Source organism: Malaclemys terrapin, chromosome 10 (genome assembly GCF_027887155.1).
Source record: "Malaclemys terrapin pileata isolate rMalTer1 chromosome 10, rMalTer1.hap1, whole genome shotgun sequence".
Classification (NCBI taxonomy): Eukaryota; Metazoa; Chordata; order Testudines; family Emydidae; genus Malaclemys; species Malaclemys terrapin.
The window spans coordinates 68,212,479-68,229,955 of NC_071514.1; the positions used below are offsets into that span (position 1 = coordinate 68,212,479).

The 17,477-nt window shown below is 43.2% G+C and overlaps 1 protein-coding gene across 3 annotated transcripts in view; it reads right to left on the reverse strand.

Moving 5' to 3' along the window:
• Window positions 1-6,386, reverse strand: part of MARF1 (meiosis regulator and mRNA stability factor 1) — a 35,753-nt gene extending 29,367 nt beyond the window's left edge. The window contains exons 1-4 of one of the 3 annotated variants that reach the window (XM_054041554.1): window positions 6,342-6,386; window positions 3,646-3,850; window positions 1,393-2,067; window positions 74-248 (exon numbers count right to left, since the gene is read on the reverse strand). In XM_054041554.1, coding sequence (XP_053897529.1) covers window positions 74-248; window positions 1,393-2,067; window positions 3,646-3,792 — 997 coding nt within the window. In that variant the 5' untranslated portion in view covers window positions 3,793-3,850; window positions 6,342-6,386. Of the gene's footprint in view, window positions 1-73; window positions 249-1,392; window positions 2,068-3,645; window positions 3,851-5,493; window positions 5,542-6,197; window positions 6,246-6,341 lie in introns of those variants that run through there. The other 2 variants (XM_054041553.1, XM_054041555.1) reach the window with 2 other exon arrangements.
• Window positions 6,387-17,477: the final 11,091 nt, after the last annotated feature.

Here is a 17,477-nt window from a genome sequence, read left to right on the forward strand (position 1 = left end):
TTTTAAGATAACCTTTTGAATTTCAACGGTATTTTAAGGAGTGCATCTATTAAATCAAACAAATGTGGCTTACCATATTTTTGTGGTGATTTGCCCAGGCTACTTGCCAGTAATAAACTTGTCTCTTTTCCTGTTCCTTTGGTTCCGCAGCCATTACACATTGGGATAGATATGGGTGCAGTCTGCGTACTGGGAGGGGGAATATTTGGCCAGATTTTAGCAGCATCAATTAAGCTATTTCTGGTTGGCTGTTGGAGCAATTTTTTTCAAAACACCAATTAGTTTAATGTATAATATTATGCATTAATTTACCCTAGAACATTTTATATTAATTTTTACTCTTCATGTCAATGACAAAACAACCTTCCAATGGACTGGGAGCATAGATGTTAATCTGGAAACTAATCCACAGTAATATTAACCCATTGAATGAAGTGTGCTCATCTCACAGACTTTTCTTCCCTTATGTATTCAGATCTAACTTTCAAAAAGTGACTAGTGATTTTGAGTGCCCTTCTCAACATATTAAAGAAGCACCCTTTTCGGAAAGTGCTAACCACCTACCCTCTGGCAAAAAAAAACAAACCACCACCAAAAAACAAAATGCCCAGGCCCCTTTAAAAAAAAATCTCAAATTGAGCATACAAACATGGAGGCACCCAAAATCACTCACTTTTTAAAATCTTGGCCTCATTGTTTAGTTCTGGGAAGTGATTTTCTATGTACAGTTTTACATTAAAAACAGACCAAACCTGAATACCCCAATTTACATTTTAAATGATGCCTGGTATTACAAGATGTGGAATAAACTTAACTATACTTCACTTCTGATCTTTTGTTGAAATTCAAACTGATTTTAAATTTGAATTTAGTTAAATTAAGTGTACTAAATTGGTACTGAAGCATAAAAATAAATTATAGATTAGAAAGGCTGATCTTAATGCTATAAAAAAAAAAAAGAAAAAAAGCTTTCCCAACTCATGAGATGGATCCATCTTGATCAGTTGCCCATGCTGGATACAGATTATATGCAATGTAATCCTTCACAGAATCACTACTAATGGAGTGTTTTATCTGGAGCTATCAGAACAGGTGAGCAGCTCCTTTCAAAACTAGAAAAGATTCTGTTCAATTAATAAAGAATCTGGGATACACTCAAATAGCGTGATAACCTGCTTTATCTTCCCATGAAATTGAATGCTATCTCCATGAATCTCCCACCTTCAGATTAAGAGCAGGCTTCTGATACCATGGCCCTTAAACTACGTATTAACATCAACTAGATAATTCAATCTGTAGGCCACCAGAACCTATTTTGTCTCCCAGTTAACATTCATTATTTAAGCACTTAAAACATATAGCACTTTAAGAAGAAATGTGAAATGTACAAACCTTGCTTAAACATTCATTACAGTAGTGAGAGCCCTTTAAACAGACCGAAGGTGCCACATTTAGGTGCAAAGAGTTGGTGCATACACGTGATGTTAGCTCCGACTGTGTAATATGCTCCTCCAAGTGCCCTGTAGCCCCACTTGTAAATTCGGAACAGGGAAAATAGCCAGAAGATGTGCAGCTCTGAAGGGCTGGAAATTGATGCAGTTTGTGCACATTACCATGACAGGACTGGAAATGGAGTTTTCCACAACATGGCAGATGTTGACAGGAAGATACATTATTTTCTACGCACATGCTGGGGAAGTCACTTGCAATGCCTGCCAAATTGCTTCTAGCTGGAGCATTCTTGAGTGAAGATGCAGACTGATAAGCAAACCCTGACCCTACTTGACAAGTAATTGTCCCAGTGCTTTGAGAGTCTAATATTGTGCCAGGATGAATCAAGCTACCACCACCAGCACCACCACCAAAATGCATCTTATGAGTACAAGAGGAGTCAGATCCATGAGCACAGCAGCTTACTTTGGGGCTAGGTGAAAGCTGTATTTGCTGTTGCTGAAGAGAATGAACATCAGGAAGTGGTACTGCTGGAAAGAGTTTAGAGCCAGCATGAAGAGGAGATGAAGCATCCTTCAATTCCACAACAGCTTTCTTGTTCTCCATGTAATCTTTCTGGAAAAAATAAGCCACATAGTTACATTCAGGGGCATCTCTCATGTATGAGCTAGTCGTTTATAGTAAAAAAAAAAAAAAAAAAAAAAAAAAAAAAAAAAAAAAACACACCACACACACACGTTACACTTCTGACAGTTACAGAAGCCAGGAACTTATAACGATCAAGAGAACCATCATTCCACCAGCTGCACGTGTTGAAATCCATAAACTCATATATAAATTGTATGCACAAAACCAATGGGATGAATGTTTTATAGTTTTGATATTTCCCTAAAATCTTGGGAGACAAAAAAAAAAACAGTGGCTGAGGTCAGCTACTATGTTGGAGGTGGAGAAGGAAGTTAAGACAATTATTACAGATATTCTGAAATTGCAAAGCAAGCAATGTTACAGTGATATACAACCACTTCTATAACGGTAAATTCTAGCTGACTGGACGGGAGAGGTAACAAAAAAAAAAAAAATGGATAAATATAACAGGAACATATAGAATTTACTTAGGCTTTGGATCAAGTCCCTCTGAAAAGGCTATTAAAGAAGATTGGTAGCCATGAGGTGAAAGATGAATACCTTAAAAAGAACAAAAAACAGATAGAAGACAAAGTATGAACGCAAACATACAGATAGAAGACAAAGCAATTTTCAACACACAGATGTTGAATGCCCCTGGTATTAATAAGACTGATGTTTGATACACTTAACATTATGGAGGCTGGGGGATAAACAGTAGTTCTGCACCCCAAGCCACTATAACAAGATGCATTATAAAGAACAGAAACACATGGTGTAAGAACTGCTGACATCACATGTTTAGGTTAGCCAAGACTGGATAATGTGAGGAGAGCTACAAGAGGTTATCAAAATTAGTAGCCATCGATTCCGAGAAAATCAGTTGGGTATTCCTATTTACTGTTTCCCATAATACAAGAGCAAGATTAAAAAAGACAAACAATGTAATATAGATAAAAGGGAATACACTTGCATGCAACATATATTGTGGAATTCACTACTACAACTGTTCAGGCAAATATCTTGGTAATATTTTTTAAAGGATTAGTTTCTAAAATCTAAATGGAGTTTGAGGCATTTCTCCCCCCCTCAAGAGCCTTAGATGATTTGTAACCTGGATACTCAAGTCTGCCCCCCTTCGTGTGATGCCACCTCTGTTGCAAACGAAAGCATTAAAAAAAACCCAGCCATTTCCATAAGGTGTCATCAAACCTCCAACTTACTCTCCCATCTTGGTCTGACAAAGACCAAATTTGTTGGAAGTTCAGGACCAGGCTCATCTATTGCCCCAGTGTTTTACTGACAGGTAGACTGAAGATCTATGTGGTGGCTGGATAATTCATGTTATTTTAGGGGGTTAGACATTTATAAGAACAACATCTTGCAGTTTCAGAAATTAACATATAAAAACTTAAGACCATCTTTATGATTCAGGGCATAAATCGATAACCTGTGGAAGTCAGGAAGAAACCCCCGCTCCCTCCCCCCCACTGTATAATATGCTCAATTTGGTGTACTCATCTGTTCCTGTGTATCAGTTATGTTCTTAGTATAGCAAAGAATTACCGGTTTTGCACTGAAAGGCGAAGTCTGTTCAGTGGTAGAAAAGCAATTAGAGAATTTCCAGAGCCATGGTTTAGCATCGTTATCTTGTCGTTGAACCCATCCAAATGATCTACTGCAGAGATTCTCCGTTCTGTTTCCTTCCATCATACAGCCATACAGAATAGTTCAACATTCTTTCATCCCTCCTTTCTTTCATTCTTCCCACCTGTTAAAGTTATGCATATTTTAAATATTAATACTTTAAAACATAATAAAACCATGCTTTTGTCTTGATTATGAACTGCAAAGTTGAAAAGTCAGTAGATCTGCACTGTTTGCATTCAACTTAATAAACTGGTTGGACACAGATTAGATTTATTTCTACAATATGAATTATTATTGTAGCTTACGCCTGTATTTTAAAATCGGAACCCAAAGCACTGGTAAGTGAATGGAAATGTTACTTAAGTTCATGGTGGCTTCTGTAAAATACTCAAAACCACTTCAGCAACGGATATCTAGCAACGCTCTGTGAACAACAGATACTGCTACTACAGCCCTGCGCAGGACTATTTTTTTAATCCCACTCCCGTCCTACAATACCCACTCCCACATTGTTTCTGGCATTTTTATCTGGCTCCCACCCGCAAAAAATCTTAGATCCCCAAAATCCTACAAGAGAGACAGATTTCCCCATGCTATTAAACAAAAAGAAAAAAGGGTTGGTTATTATACATTGTGGTAAAAATTGTTTCTAAATTCCATGTATATATACACACATACATATACACGTACACATTATATATACACAGAATTATATATACATGGAATTCAGAAACAATTTTTACCACTAAAAGAATAAAACAAATCTTGCTTAAACCAGGTACAAATATACTTTAACTCCTGTTATAACAGACATCAAATCTCTTTTGATCCCCTCACTTAAATTTAAGTATGAAAACCTTTATTTAAAAAAAAAAAGGGGGGGGGGGGCTTTACACTGCTGAAATTCTATTTATGACAAACTGATGAGAGATTTAGTGTTTTCCTGCAAATTAGTGCAGTCTGGGTTTTTTTGCCTACACAATTCTGCCCACAACAAAGTAGATTTTACCCGCTGCCACTATTATGGCATCCAAGTCCTGCTGCAGGGCTCTAATTGTTATGTCATCCTAAACCACAATCCAGGAGCTAGAGTTTCATGACAGAAAGTCCAACAGGAGAGCACAAAGAGTGAGTGCAATGTAATGAAAAAAATGAAGGAATACAAACCATGCACTCTAAGTACTCAGGATTTATACAGACCTTTACCTAATGAAAGCTCTTTTACTAATCCTCAACACACACACAGAGGTATGTAAGCCTACACTTGATCTTAGCTCATAGAGCCAAGACTTCACAGAGTCACAAAGAAGCTAAACAACTTGTCCAAGACCCCACAGCAAATTACTAGAGGAGCTAATGATTAGAAATGCAGACTTCCTGACTTCCCACCCATATAGTCTATTCAACAGAGGCCATGCTGCCTCTGCTCTTTAGTTACATTTATGAAAGTTTAGCCTTCAATGGGAGAACTGGCATTTACTCCATGTTAAAGCTACCCAGATTTGACAATAAAACTATATGAACTCTACTACGAACTGTAGTCTGATATCGGTCCTGTTCAAAATTAGATCAAGTTTATTAAATCTTGAAACTTGGCCAGTTACTTTTAAGAGGACATTCGATTTATAAACAATTTTTAAAATAAATGTCTCGATCCCTTATTATAACATTCAAAATTATTAAAATATAAGGATTTTAAAAGCCTGATTTTTAGTGTTTTAGTGTTTACTTTTCCTTTCCCCTCTGTTTCGCTTCATTTAGTACCGATTCTCGAGGCAGTTTCTCTTCCGGGCTCACGCACTTAGTTCACACGCTACAGGGGAATGCTTAAACCAGGCTTTCGTTTGGATGTAACTTGAGCGCGTCTTGAAGCGCAACCCAGAAAAACTGCCGAGGGTTTGTCTGGGAAATGGGCTCCCACTGAGCCCCGCACGGGCACATGGCCAGGAGACAAGGGATGAAACCCGCGTGGGGATCGCCAAGGGAAAGGGGTCGCAGCTCGGGGCGCACAAAGGGCAGCAGGACGTTGGAGGCTCAGGAAGCGAGCGCAGGGAGCAACCCCACCGAGAGAGACACACCCCCCCCCCCCGGGCTCTCCGGGGACCTACTCCCCGCCCAGGGCAGCACCAGGACCTTATCCCGCCCGAGAAAGGGTCAGAGCCTCCCTCCCCCGCCCCTAGGACCAGGACCCCGCGCCCCCACGCAGACAGGCAGGCTCCCCCAACGATGCCAAGCAGGGCCGGGCTTGGTTAGCAGGGGGCCGCAACCGGAGACACGGGAAGCCGCCCGTGCTCAGCCCTCTCCTAGCCCCGGATGTGCACTACGCTCCCGCTGGGCTTTCCCCAGGCCCGACGCCCGATCCCTTTGAGGCCTAGAGTCCGCACCCAGGGTCTCTCCCACCACCCGGAGCGGGCCCTGCGTCCCGGCCCGCCTGATGCCGCTGCTAGACCCCCTCCCCGCTCCGTCACCTGGGCCGCTCTCGCCACCTCCGCCGCCTCTCTCTCTTCACATCCCGGCTCCCCCTGCCCCTCACACCCCCTTTGTTTTCCTCCCCCCTCCTCTCCGCAGCTTCCGCCCCCAAGCGCAACACCCAATGCCGGAAATGAACTCACGGTCGTAAACTAACTGCTACTGCCGTAACACTCCTCCTCCCCTCCCAGGCTATAGCTGGGGGAGCCTGAAGGGGGCAGACATTTAATCCCCCTCCCAGGAACAGCGTTTGCGTCCCTCATCTGCCTCACAACTGCGTCACGGCAAAAACGGGGAGGCAGAGCCCTCCAGTCTATAGCAATCTTACTAGAGACTAATAGGGGCCCTACTAGGGTGAACAGCTGTCCCGATTTGTATAGGGACCGTCCTGCTGTTTTACCCCCGTCCCGATTTTTTACATTTGCTATCTAGTCACCTTAGTCCCTACACTGGGGGTTGGCTTATGGGGGAGTACCTGGCACAGGCCTCGAAACAGGGGTACTTGGTAGTTCTGCACCCTTACACCCTCTGCTACTCTACCCCGTCCCCTCCCCCAGGGCGGGAAGTGCTTAGGAGGCACCTGGTGTCAGTCAAGCCAGGATGCAGCTCCAGTACATTCACATTCCTATTGTAGTTTTCATGATCCCGTAGTAAAGGAAAGGACACCAGAAAAGAATTCTAATTAGGGAGCGGTAAAGGTGCGTGGCATTTTACAAGACACAGGCTACACTGCAGTAGTCCCTGCCTTGGGGCAGTTACAATGGAACTAGGGTCTTGTCTACGCTAGGGAGTAGCCTTCATTCAGTCGTTGGTTGCCAATAATTGGTGTAGCTATACTGATCTAGAAAAGGCCTCAGATATAGAAATAAAACACAGGGAGTGGAAGGTCAGGATAAAAAGAAGAACAGGAGTACTTGTGGCACCTTAGAGACTAACAAATTTATTAGAGCATAAGCTTTCGTGGACGACGGTACTGGAGAGATCAGCCCTGGAAAGATTCATGGGAAACACATGTTTTAATGCTGTATTAGTAGTGGACAAGAAGAGGGAGGATATTCCTGCACTGCAGGAAAGGAGCAATTAGTACAGTGTTCAACTGAGCCATTACACATCCACCATACCAGTGCTTCTGGGTTGGCTCCATCAGTTCCTTTAGAATTTCCTTAAAAAAAAAAAAAAAAAGTCCTGAGACTCATGGTTGCAAAGAATGTATTGCAAATGACAGTTTGAGTCATAAATAGTTTTGAGTAATAAAATTCCAACCGCCCTTTCATTTCAATAGGGTATAAACTCAGAAACTAAATAACAATTTAAATATCAAAACGGTTGATTTTCTGCTTGCTGTTCAACTGTTGGATTGTGGGAGGAGTTTGAGTAGAGCATCAGGACCTTATCCCACCTGCCCCAAGGAAGGGTCAGAGCCTCCCTCCCCAACCCCCAGGACCAGGACCCTGCCCTTCCACACCACCCCCATCTTTACTCCACGCCAATTTGACCTCTGAGAGGGAAAATTAGGGTTTATTTAGACAGTTTTCACTAGTTTAAATGGTGCAATCACCTAATGTAGGTGCAGTTATATTGATAGAACAGTGTTTATATTGATCTTAGCATTTTTATATGGAGATGACTGCGCCCATACTTAAAGACTGAAATGCCACTTGTTTTTTCAATTGTAGCAGTCAAATAAAAAAAAACCTTAATGTTATAATGTTACAATATCATGACTTCCTCTTCCCAAGATGATCAGTCTTGATGAATCTGGAACATCAGTTTTCCTTCAAATGGCTTGTGAACCCAAAAGACAAGGCTTCTCAGCCTTACCCTGGATTATTATAGTTTACAATGCTGCCTGTTCCACTTTACAGCACCTTCCTTCAAGATCTTTGGCAAATCAGACATACCTTGAGTCATGCAACTCTGTGCTGTCAAGTTAGATTTAGGTCACCAATAGGGAGTGTGAACTTGGAAAAGTCCCACTTAATCCAGACATTATAAAAATATTTGGTATTTTCTGTTTCACAGAGACTGTTGGTCTTTGGCCCTCTAAAGTGTATATATAAAAAATCCAGACAGTTAAGACCACTTTTGAGGAAGTTGGTATGGTCTTATCTGGGGAAAATGGATTAAGAAGATACTCCGTCACCAATTTACGGGAAATTAAATGTAAAAATATCTAGCAGGTAAACCCTAGCACAACAAAACCAATATTCATTCATCAGCAAAATAAAAATAAACTCAGTCTCAGAGATTTCATCATCTTCACTTCTCTGCTTATTGAAAAACAGACACATTTGTATAGTCTTCTTACAAACAAGGCAATGACAATAACTTTTATTATTATTTATTATTTGTATGGAAGTAGTGCTTAGAAGCCCAGTCATTGATCCAGGACCCAACTGTGCTATTTTGGAACTGGACTATAGCTCCAATAGCTTCTCTTCTGAAATCAGAAAAGCTACTGTAAAACTCATCAAAATGTGAGCCATTTAAGACATCAAAATTTTTAATTTTAAGGTCTGAATAATCATACAAGCTATTCTTACAATCTGAAAATTAGTGTACAAATGGTAACTAATTAATATTAAAAAATCAGCTGGATATTGGGACATTGGTCCCAATCTTGCAGACATGTACATAGATTCTTTCAAACATTTTTTAGTAATTTAAGGGCAGAATTAAGGGCACTGTCAACTTAAGTTTTTTAAAATCCACTAATTTTAGAAACTTCCAGTGCTGGTACAACATCCTTTAATAGTTTGTCCTGAAAGTTAAAAAAAAAAATACTGTATTTTCTGGCGTATAAGACTACTTTTTAACCCAGGAAAATCTTCTCAAAAGTCGGGGGTCGTCTTATACGCTGGGTGTCGTCTTATAGGGCGGGTGCTGAAACTTCCGAGCCGGACTGGAGAATCTGCGGTCGCCGCATATGGTGGGGGGAGCTCAAAAACGGCCGCGGCCACATCCCCGCCCGATGACGAGGTGAGGGGGCGCCTCACCGGGAAGGTGTAAGTGAAGGGCGGAGCAAGCTGCAGGCGTCCGGGACGCCCGGGGTATGGAAAAAAGAGATAGAGCGGCGCTGTGCCCAGAAAAACACGCCTCTTTCACCCGTCTGGCCCGCACTTGTATCCTATTACCGTACCTCCTTCTCTGCCTCTCAGATCTCGCTCCTGAGGACTGCAGTGAAGCGGCGCAGGCGCGCATGTGCGAGATCTGAGAGGCAGAGAAGGAGGTAATAGGATACAAGGGCGGGCCAGACGGGTGAAAGAGGCGTGTTTGCACTACCGCTCTGATAGTCTTGGAGACAGGGAGGGCTGGGCAGGCAGGGAGAGCTGACCAATCCAAGCAGGCTTTGTATACAACAACCAGCCAATCGCCGGTAAGGTACATCGCTTGCCGTGATTGGCTGGTTGTTTTATACTGGGTACCACATACAGTACAGCACCAGTATCTGTACCTGTTCATACAGTATAGCACCAGTACATACAGTACAGTATACAAATGTCCAACAGTCAAAACCCCATCATGGCTCCACCATCAAGAAGAAAGAAATATGAAGCCAGTTTCAAACTTAAAGTTGTAAACTTTGCCATGGAACATAATAACTGCGCTGCTGCAAGATAATATGGAGTAACAGAAAAGATGGTTCGGGACTGGAAAGCAAATGAAAAAGCATTAAAGAGTATGCCAAGGGGTAAGTGTGCATTAAGAAGAGGCACTCCACATTGGCCAGAACTCGAAAAACATGTAGCAGACATGGTGAATGAGCATCACCAAAACAGTTATGTAGTGACACGAAATAAAATACATTTGTTTGCACTTCAGTGGGCCAAATCTAACCCAGATCACAGCAACAGATTTAAGGCCACTGTATCCTGGTGTACTAGATTCATGGGAAGGCATAATATGGTACTGAGGCAAAAGATGAAAATTGCCCCAAAATTACCTGCAGATCTTGATAGCAAAGTAAATAGTTTCCATCGATACGTAATACAACAGCGCACTAAACATGGCTATGCGTTAAGTAGTATTGGAAATATGGATGAAACTCCAATGAATTTTGATATGGTTGGAAATAAAACTGTCCATCAAAAAGGTGAAAAAACAATTTTAATTAAAACAACAGGACATGAGAAGTCCAGTTTTACAGTGGTACTAGGATGCACAGCTGATGGCGCCAAACTGAGACCAATGATTATTTTTAAAAGAAAAACAATGCCGAAATTCAAGTTCCCTGTTGGTTGTTTTGTACATGTGAATGAAAAAGGCTGGATGGATGAAGAAGGGGTAAAGCTATGGCTTGATAATGTATGGAGCAGGCGACCAGGTGGACTTATTCAAAAATGTAGTCTACTGGTGTGGGATATGTTCAGGGCTCATTTAACTCCCAGCACCAAGCAAATGCTTGCAAGACTAAACACAGATGCGGCAGTTATTCCTGCAGGATTGACATCGTTGGTACAGCCACTGGATGTGTGCCTAAACAAGCCATTTAAAGATCGCATTCAAGAACAGTGGAATGAATGGATGGTTAGCGGCGAAAAGTCATTCATAGACTCATAGACTCATAGACTTTAAGGTCAGAAGGGACCATTATGATCATCTAGTCTGACCCCCTGCATGCTGCAGGCCATAAAACCGTCCCTACCCCTTCCCTGGACTCTGCTGTTGAAGTCCCCAATCCTGTTTTAGGTGACTTCAATCGGCAGAGACCCTCCTGCTAGAGATCCCTGCCCCATGCTGCGGAGGAAGGCGAAAAACCTCCAGAGGCTCGGCCAATCTGCCCTGGAGGAAAATTCCTTCCCGACCCCAAAAATGGCGATCAGTCAGACCCCGAGCATATAGGCAAGAGTCACCAGCCTGACCCCTGTCAGCCATTATACGATTTACCTACCATTGTTTGGTTTTCCTTGACTACTATGTTTTACCATTAAACCATTCCCTCCATAAATTTATCTAACTTAATCTTAAAACCAGACAGGTCCGTCGCCCCCACCGTTTCCCTCGGAAGGCCGTTCCAATATTTCACCCCTCTGACGGTCAAAAACCTTCGTCTAATTTCAAGCCTGAACTTCCCCACGGCCAGTTTATATCCATTCGTTCTCGTATCCACATTAGTACTAAGCTGGAATAATTCTTCTCCCTCCCTTGTATTAATCCCTCTAATATATTTAAAGATAGCAATCATATCCCCCCTCAGCCTTCGCTTTGTCAGACTAAACAACCCAAGCTCCTCTAGTCTCTTTTCATACGACAGGTTTTCCATTCCTCTGATCATCCTAGTGGCCCTTCTCTGCACCCGTTCCAGTTTGAGTTCATCTTTTTTAAACATGGGAGACCAGAACTGCACACAGTACTCCAAGTAAGGTCTCACCAGCGCCTTGTACAACGGGAGCAGGACCTCCTTATCCCTACTAGATATACCTCGCCTAATGCATCCCAAGACAGCATTGGCTTTTTTCACCGCCACGTCGCATTGTCGACTCATAGTCATCCTGCGGTCTACGAGGACCCCTAGGTCCTTCTCCTCTTCCGTTACTTCTAACCAATGCGTCCCCATCTTGTAACTAAAATTGTTATTAGTCATCCCCAAATGCATTACCTTACACTTTTTACTATTAAATTTCATCCTATTTCTGATACTCCAATTCACAAGCTCATTCAAGTCTCCCTGCAGGATATCCCTATCCTCCTCCGAATTTACAACGCCTCCCACCTTCGTATCATCCGCAAACTTTATCAGCCCACTCCTGCAATCGGTCCCGAGGTCAGTTATAAATAGATTAAATAAAATGGGTCCCAAAACCGAACCTTGAGGCACTCCACTAGTAACCTCCCTCCAACCCGACAGTTCACCCTTTAATACGACCCGCTGCATTCTCCCCATTAACCAATTCCTTATCCACCTCTGGATTTTCATATCGATCCCCATGTTTTTCAGTTTAACCAATAGTTCCTCATGGGGTACTGTATCAAACGCTTTACTGAAATCCAGGTATATTAGGTCCACCGCATTTCCCTTATCTAATAAGTCCGTTACTTTCTCAAAGAAGGAGATCAGATTCGTTTGGCACGATCTGCCCTTCGTAAAACCATGTTGTAATTTATCGCAATTGCCACTAACCTCCAGGTCCTCAACTAGTTTCTCTTTCAGAATTTTCTCTAACACCTTGCACACTACAGATGTTAAACTAACAGGCCTGTAGTTACCCGGATCACTTTTTTTCCCTTTCTTGAAAATAGGAACCACATTAGCTATTCTCCAGTCTAACGGGACCACCCCCGAATTTACAGATTCATTAAATATTATCGCTAACGGGCCTGCTATTTCCCGCGCCAATTCCTTCAATATTCTCGGATGAAGATCGTCCGGTCCTCCCGACTTAGCCCCATTAAGGCAATCAAGTTTTGTTTCTACCTCGAATACGGTAATCCCCCATCCCGAATGCCCCTCTGTAGTGGTGCTAGTATCCCTAATACCTTCATTGGCCTCATTAAACACCGATGCAAAATATTCATTGAGATATTGCGCCATGCCTAGATTGTCTATAATCTCCTCTCCGGCAATAGTCTTCAGCGGTCCCACTTCTTCTTTCTTTGCTTTCTTCCTATTTATGTGGCTGTAAAACCTCTTACTATTGCTTTTAATTCCCCTCGCTAGGTCCAACTCTACACGGCCTTTGGCCTTTCTCACTCTATCTCTACATTCTCGGACTTCACTAAGGTAAGTTTCTTTACTAATCCCTCCCCTCTTCCACTCTTTGTACGCTTTCTGTTTTTTCCTAATCACCCCTTTGAGTCGGTCGCTCATCCAGCTCGGTCTAAATCTCCTGCTTTGTAATCTTTTTCCCTTTTTTGGAATGCAGGCCTCCGACAGCTCATGCATCTTTAACTTGAAGTAATCCCAGGCTTCTTCTGCCTTTAGATCCCTTAATACGTTTGCCCAATCCACTTCCCTTACCAGTCCCCTTAATTTGTTAAAATTGGCCTTTTTAAAATTATAAACCCTAGTCTTTGACTTAATTCTGGTACTCCTCCCATGTATTTTAAACCGAATTAGCTCATGATCACTGGAGCCCAAATTGTCCCCCACTAGCACTTCCTCAACGAGGTCCTCACTGCTTACCAGAATCAAATCTAAAGTGGCCTCCCCCCTCGTCGGTTCAGCTACCACTTGATGAAGGAATTGATCAGCAAGCACATCTAGGAACATCTGAGCCCTATTATTACTACTAGCGTTTGTGCCCCAATCTATATCCGGGAAGTTAAAGTCCCCCATAATTACACAGTTTCTATTAGTAATTACTTCTCTAAACACATTAAATAGTTCCTTATCCATATCCTGGGTCGATCCCGGCGGTCTATAGCACACTCCAAGCACTATCCCCGGAGAGGCTCTAGTAGTCCTTTTACCCAGTGTGAGTATTGCCCAGACGGACTCTGTGTTATCTAATCCATCCACTATTATTTCTTTACAGCTTATTTCACTGTTGACATACAATGCCACCCCCCCACCTTTACCTTTGTTCCGGTCTTTCCTAAACAGCGTATACCCCTCCATACCTGTGTTCCAGTCGTGACCGTCATTCCACCACGTTTCTGTTATTCCTACGATATCCGGTTTCAGCTCTTGGACCAAGAGCTCCAATTCCTCCATTTTATTACCTAGGCTTCTCGCATTGGTGTATAAACACCCTAATGTATGTCGTTTAGCCTGTCTCCCATTAGTAGCACTATATGTTGCGGGCCTCCTTGCGCCCGTCCCCCCTGTCCTTCCTATGTCCAATCTCGTCTCCCCGGCTATGTCTCCTCTCATTTTACTCACCTTTTCCATACTGGAATCTGGCGTGGAGATTAACTGTGCATCTCCCAACCTTCTCCCCAAACTTCCTAGTTTAAAGCTCTTTTGATAAGATGAGCCAGCCTCCCTCCCAGAAGTCTATTTCCTTCCCTACTCAGGTGAAGCCCATCCCGCGAGAACAGGTGTCTGTCCCCAAAAGCCTCCCAGTGGCCATACATCCCAAAGCCCTCCTTATAGCACCACTCCCTTAGCCAAGTATTTATTCTCACAATCCTATCAGCCCTTTGCTGCCCTTCCCTCGGAACGGGCAGAATCCCACTAAAGATAATCTGAGCCTCTATCTCCTTGAGCGTCTTCCCCAGCCTGGCATAATCTCCCTTGATTCTCTCTAACGAGAACCTAGCCGTGTCATTCGTTCCTACATGAAGGATTATCAAGGGGTTCTTACCTGCTCCTTTTAGGATCCTTTTCAACCGCAGGTCCACATCGCGTATCTTTGCGCCCGGGAGACAGCACACCCTTCTGTTCTCCGGGTCCGCCCTGGTCACAGGCCTGTCCAATCTCCTCAGTAATGAGTCTCCAATTACATACACCTGCCTTCGCCTGGCAACAGTGCCATCTAGTAATCTAGTCTCTAATCCCTCTAGTCCTGACCTGAGCCTGTTCCTATCTTCCCTAATGCTCCCCCTTATGCCTTCCTGAATCCTCCCGGGGCCCAGAATTGGTGCTGTCTCCATCAACTCTTCCCCTCTCTCTCTCGGACTAGCCGCTCTTCTCTTCTTCCTCACTCTCCCACCTTCAGCCGCCACCTGCTGCCCCTCCACCTCGCTATCCAAACACTCGAACCTATTCCTGAGTTCTATTCCCCCCTCACTGGCCCTTCTTTTCCTTGGCCTGCTTCTGACAGTCACATGGTTCCACCTCCCATGCTCTCCCCCTTCCATTCCCCTATCACCCTCCTCTGCCTCTACCTGCGCCGCAGGGCGTTCTCCTTCAGCCCCTCCTTGCCTGTCCTCCATCAGCTGCTCAAACCCCCGCCTAAACTCCACCAGGGTATCTACCTGCATCTCTAGCCCCTTAATCTTTTCCTCCAGTAACACTATCAGGCGACACTTCATACACACATACCTGTGTTCCGGCTCCCCTGCTAGGACCATATACATACCACAGCTTCCACATGCAGCCATCTGCATTCTGTCTGCTGCTGCTGCTTGGCTCATGCCTGCTGGGCTCCCTGCTCACGGTGCCTGTGGACTCAGAGCACACACCACACCTTGCCCTCCTGCCTCCCCCCTTACCTCCCCCTGCAAACTCCCTCTCAAACTCCCCTGTTAGCCGCCCTGTTTGCTGCCTCCGGTGCCGCTGCTCGCAGCTGTTTACAAGCCATTTAAAGATCGCATTCAAGAACAGTGGAATGAATGGATGGTTAGCGGCGAAAAGTCATTCACAAAAGGAGGAAACATGTGTGCTCCACAGTTGGATGTTTTGTGCAAGTTTGTCATAAAAGCCTGGAATGATATTGATGCAGAAACAGTAATCAAGTCTTTCAAGAAGTGTGGCATATCAAATTCATTAGATGGTATGGAGGACGACTACTTGTGGCAAGATGAAGAGGAAGCCGAAGCTGAGACCACACCATCTGATACGGAATTCGATCCATACGATGACTGCCTTACAAATGTATCACAAGATGTCATTAATGTACTTATGATATCAGATGACGAACAGGAGGATTTTGAAGGCTTTTAAAGGGAAACTGTCACGCCAGCAAACCCTGTAAAAATACCGTAGCTTGCAGTTATGATGGGCGTTGCTAACTTGCCAGGGACTTGCCCGGCACTTGCTCTCTCTCTCTTGTTTGTTATCTTCCTCCTATCATCATCAGTTCCAGTTTGGTTGACAGCTTAGAAAACAAACAGCATGGCAGCTCCCATGGGTTTATTGTCTTATCCTTCCTTTCAGCTTTAGAGTGAATTAGGAAAAGTTTAATCCACTTGCACTGTTTTATGTTTACATGTTTGATGACAAACAGCCTTATGTTTATAAGTGACAGTTTTCCTGCTAAGTACCTGCATGTCATAAGCATTTGAATTAAAATTACCATATTGAAATCAAATCTGATGTTTTTTTTAATTTTTTTTTGGTGTGCGTTGGAAGAGGGGTAGTCTTATACGGCGAGTATATCCCAAACTCTATATTTTAACTGGAAAAGTTGGGGGTCGTCTTATACGCCCAGTCGTCTTATACGCCGGAAAATACGGTACTTATAATTGTTGGGGGATTTTTTTCTCCAGATCTGTAGATGTTTATAAAGCTCTTAGTACAGGTGAAACAGACAAACTGATTATATAATATAAAATCCTTTCAAATGCATTAAGTAAGCCAACAGAAAAAAACAGAAGGCCAGATCTTGAACTGGTGTACATGGGTGATGCTCTGTTCATGTCAAAATAACAGCCCCCTTAGTTGTTGAGTGTTCCATTAATATCTGAATCTTCTACAATAACACAAACTGCCACCTGAATTAAACTCCAAAGACTCTTAGGGCTTGTCTACACTACCACGAGGGGTTGATCTAAGATATGCAACTTCAGCTGCGTGAATAGCGTAGCTGAAGTCAACGTACTTAGATCTACTTACCGCGGTGTCTTCACTGCGGTAAATCGACAGCTGACGCTCTCCCATCGACTCTGCTTGCGCTCCTCGTTCTGGTGGAGTACTGGAGTCGACGGCAGAGTGCTCAGCGGTCGATTTATTGCATTTATACAGGACGGGATAAATCAACCCCCGCTGGATCGATTGCTGCCAGCCGATCCGGCGGGTAGTGTAGACAAGCCCTAAGTATGTGTGCAATCCCATTGGTATCGTAATAACTCAACTGTTTAAGTCTTTGTAGGATTGTACCCAAGGACTCAGACCCAGATCCTCAAAGGTTTTTAGGCACTTATCTCTCATTGAAATCAATTGAATCAGAACCTGAACTTGAATCTTTTAAATCAATGGGACTAGGATGAGATCCTCAGTCCTCTGCTTAGATATGTGGGTGCCCATCAACAGGCATCTTGTTAAACTGGAGGCTGGATGTGCACAATAATTAATAATAAGATACTCAGTGATGTATGTCCACATATATGTGGGCTGGATCACCCTTCGAAGTAGTAATTTGTGGTTTTGTTTTGAGTCTTTCAGGAAGCAAATACCAGACACACCTACTGAGCAGGTATTTGTGTGCATTATAGTATAGGCAGACACCTATGGTACTTGAGCAACACTGAGTATGTCTTATCCCTATTAATAATTTATAAGCAAAAAGAACTGGATCCATATTCCACTAAAGTCAAATAATAGAGTACCATTGACTTCATTAGGCTTTTGGATCATGCTTACTGGTGCTGGTGAACATTCTTGTCCTTCCCAGCATCTTGGAGACACAAAAACGTTATACTGGTGTGCTCACATCATTTATAGGTTCTGTTTAGTC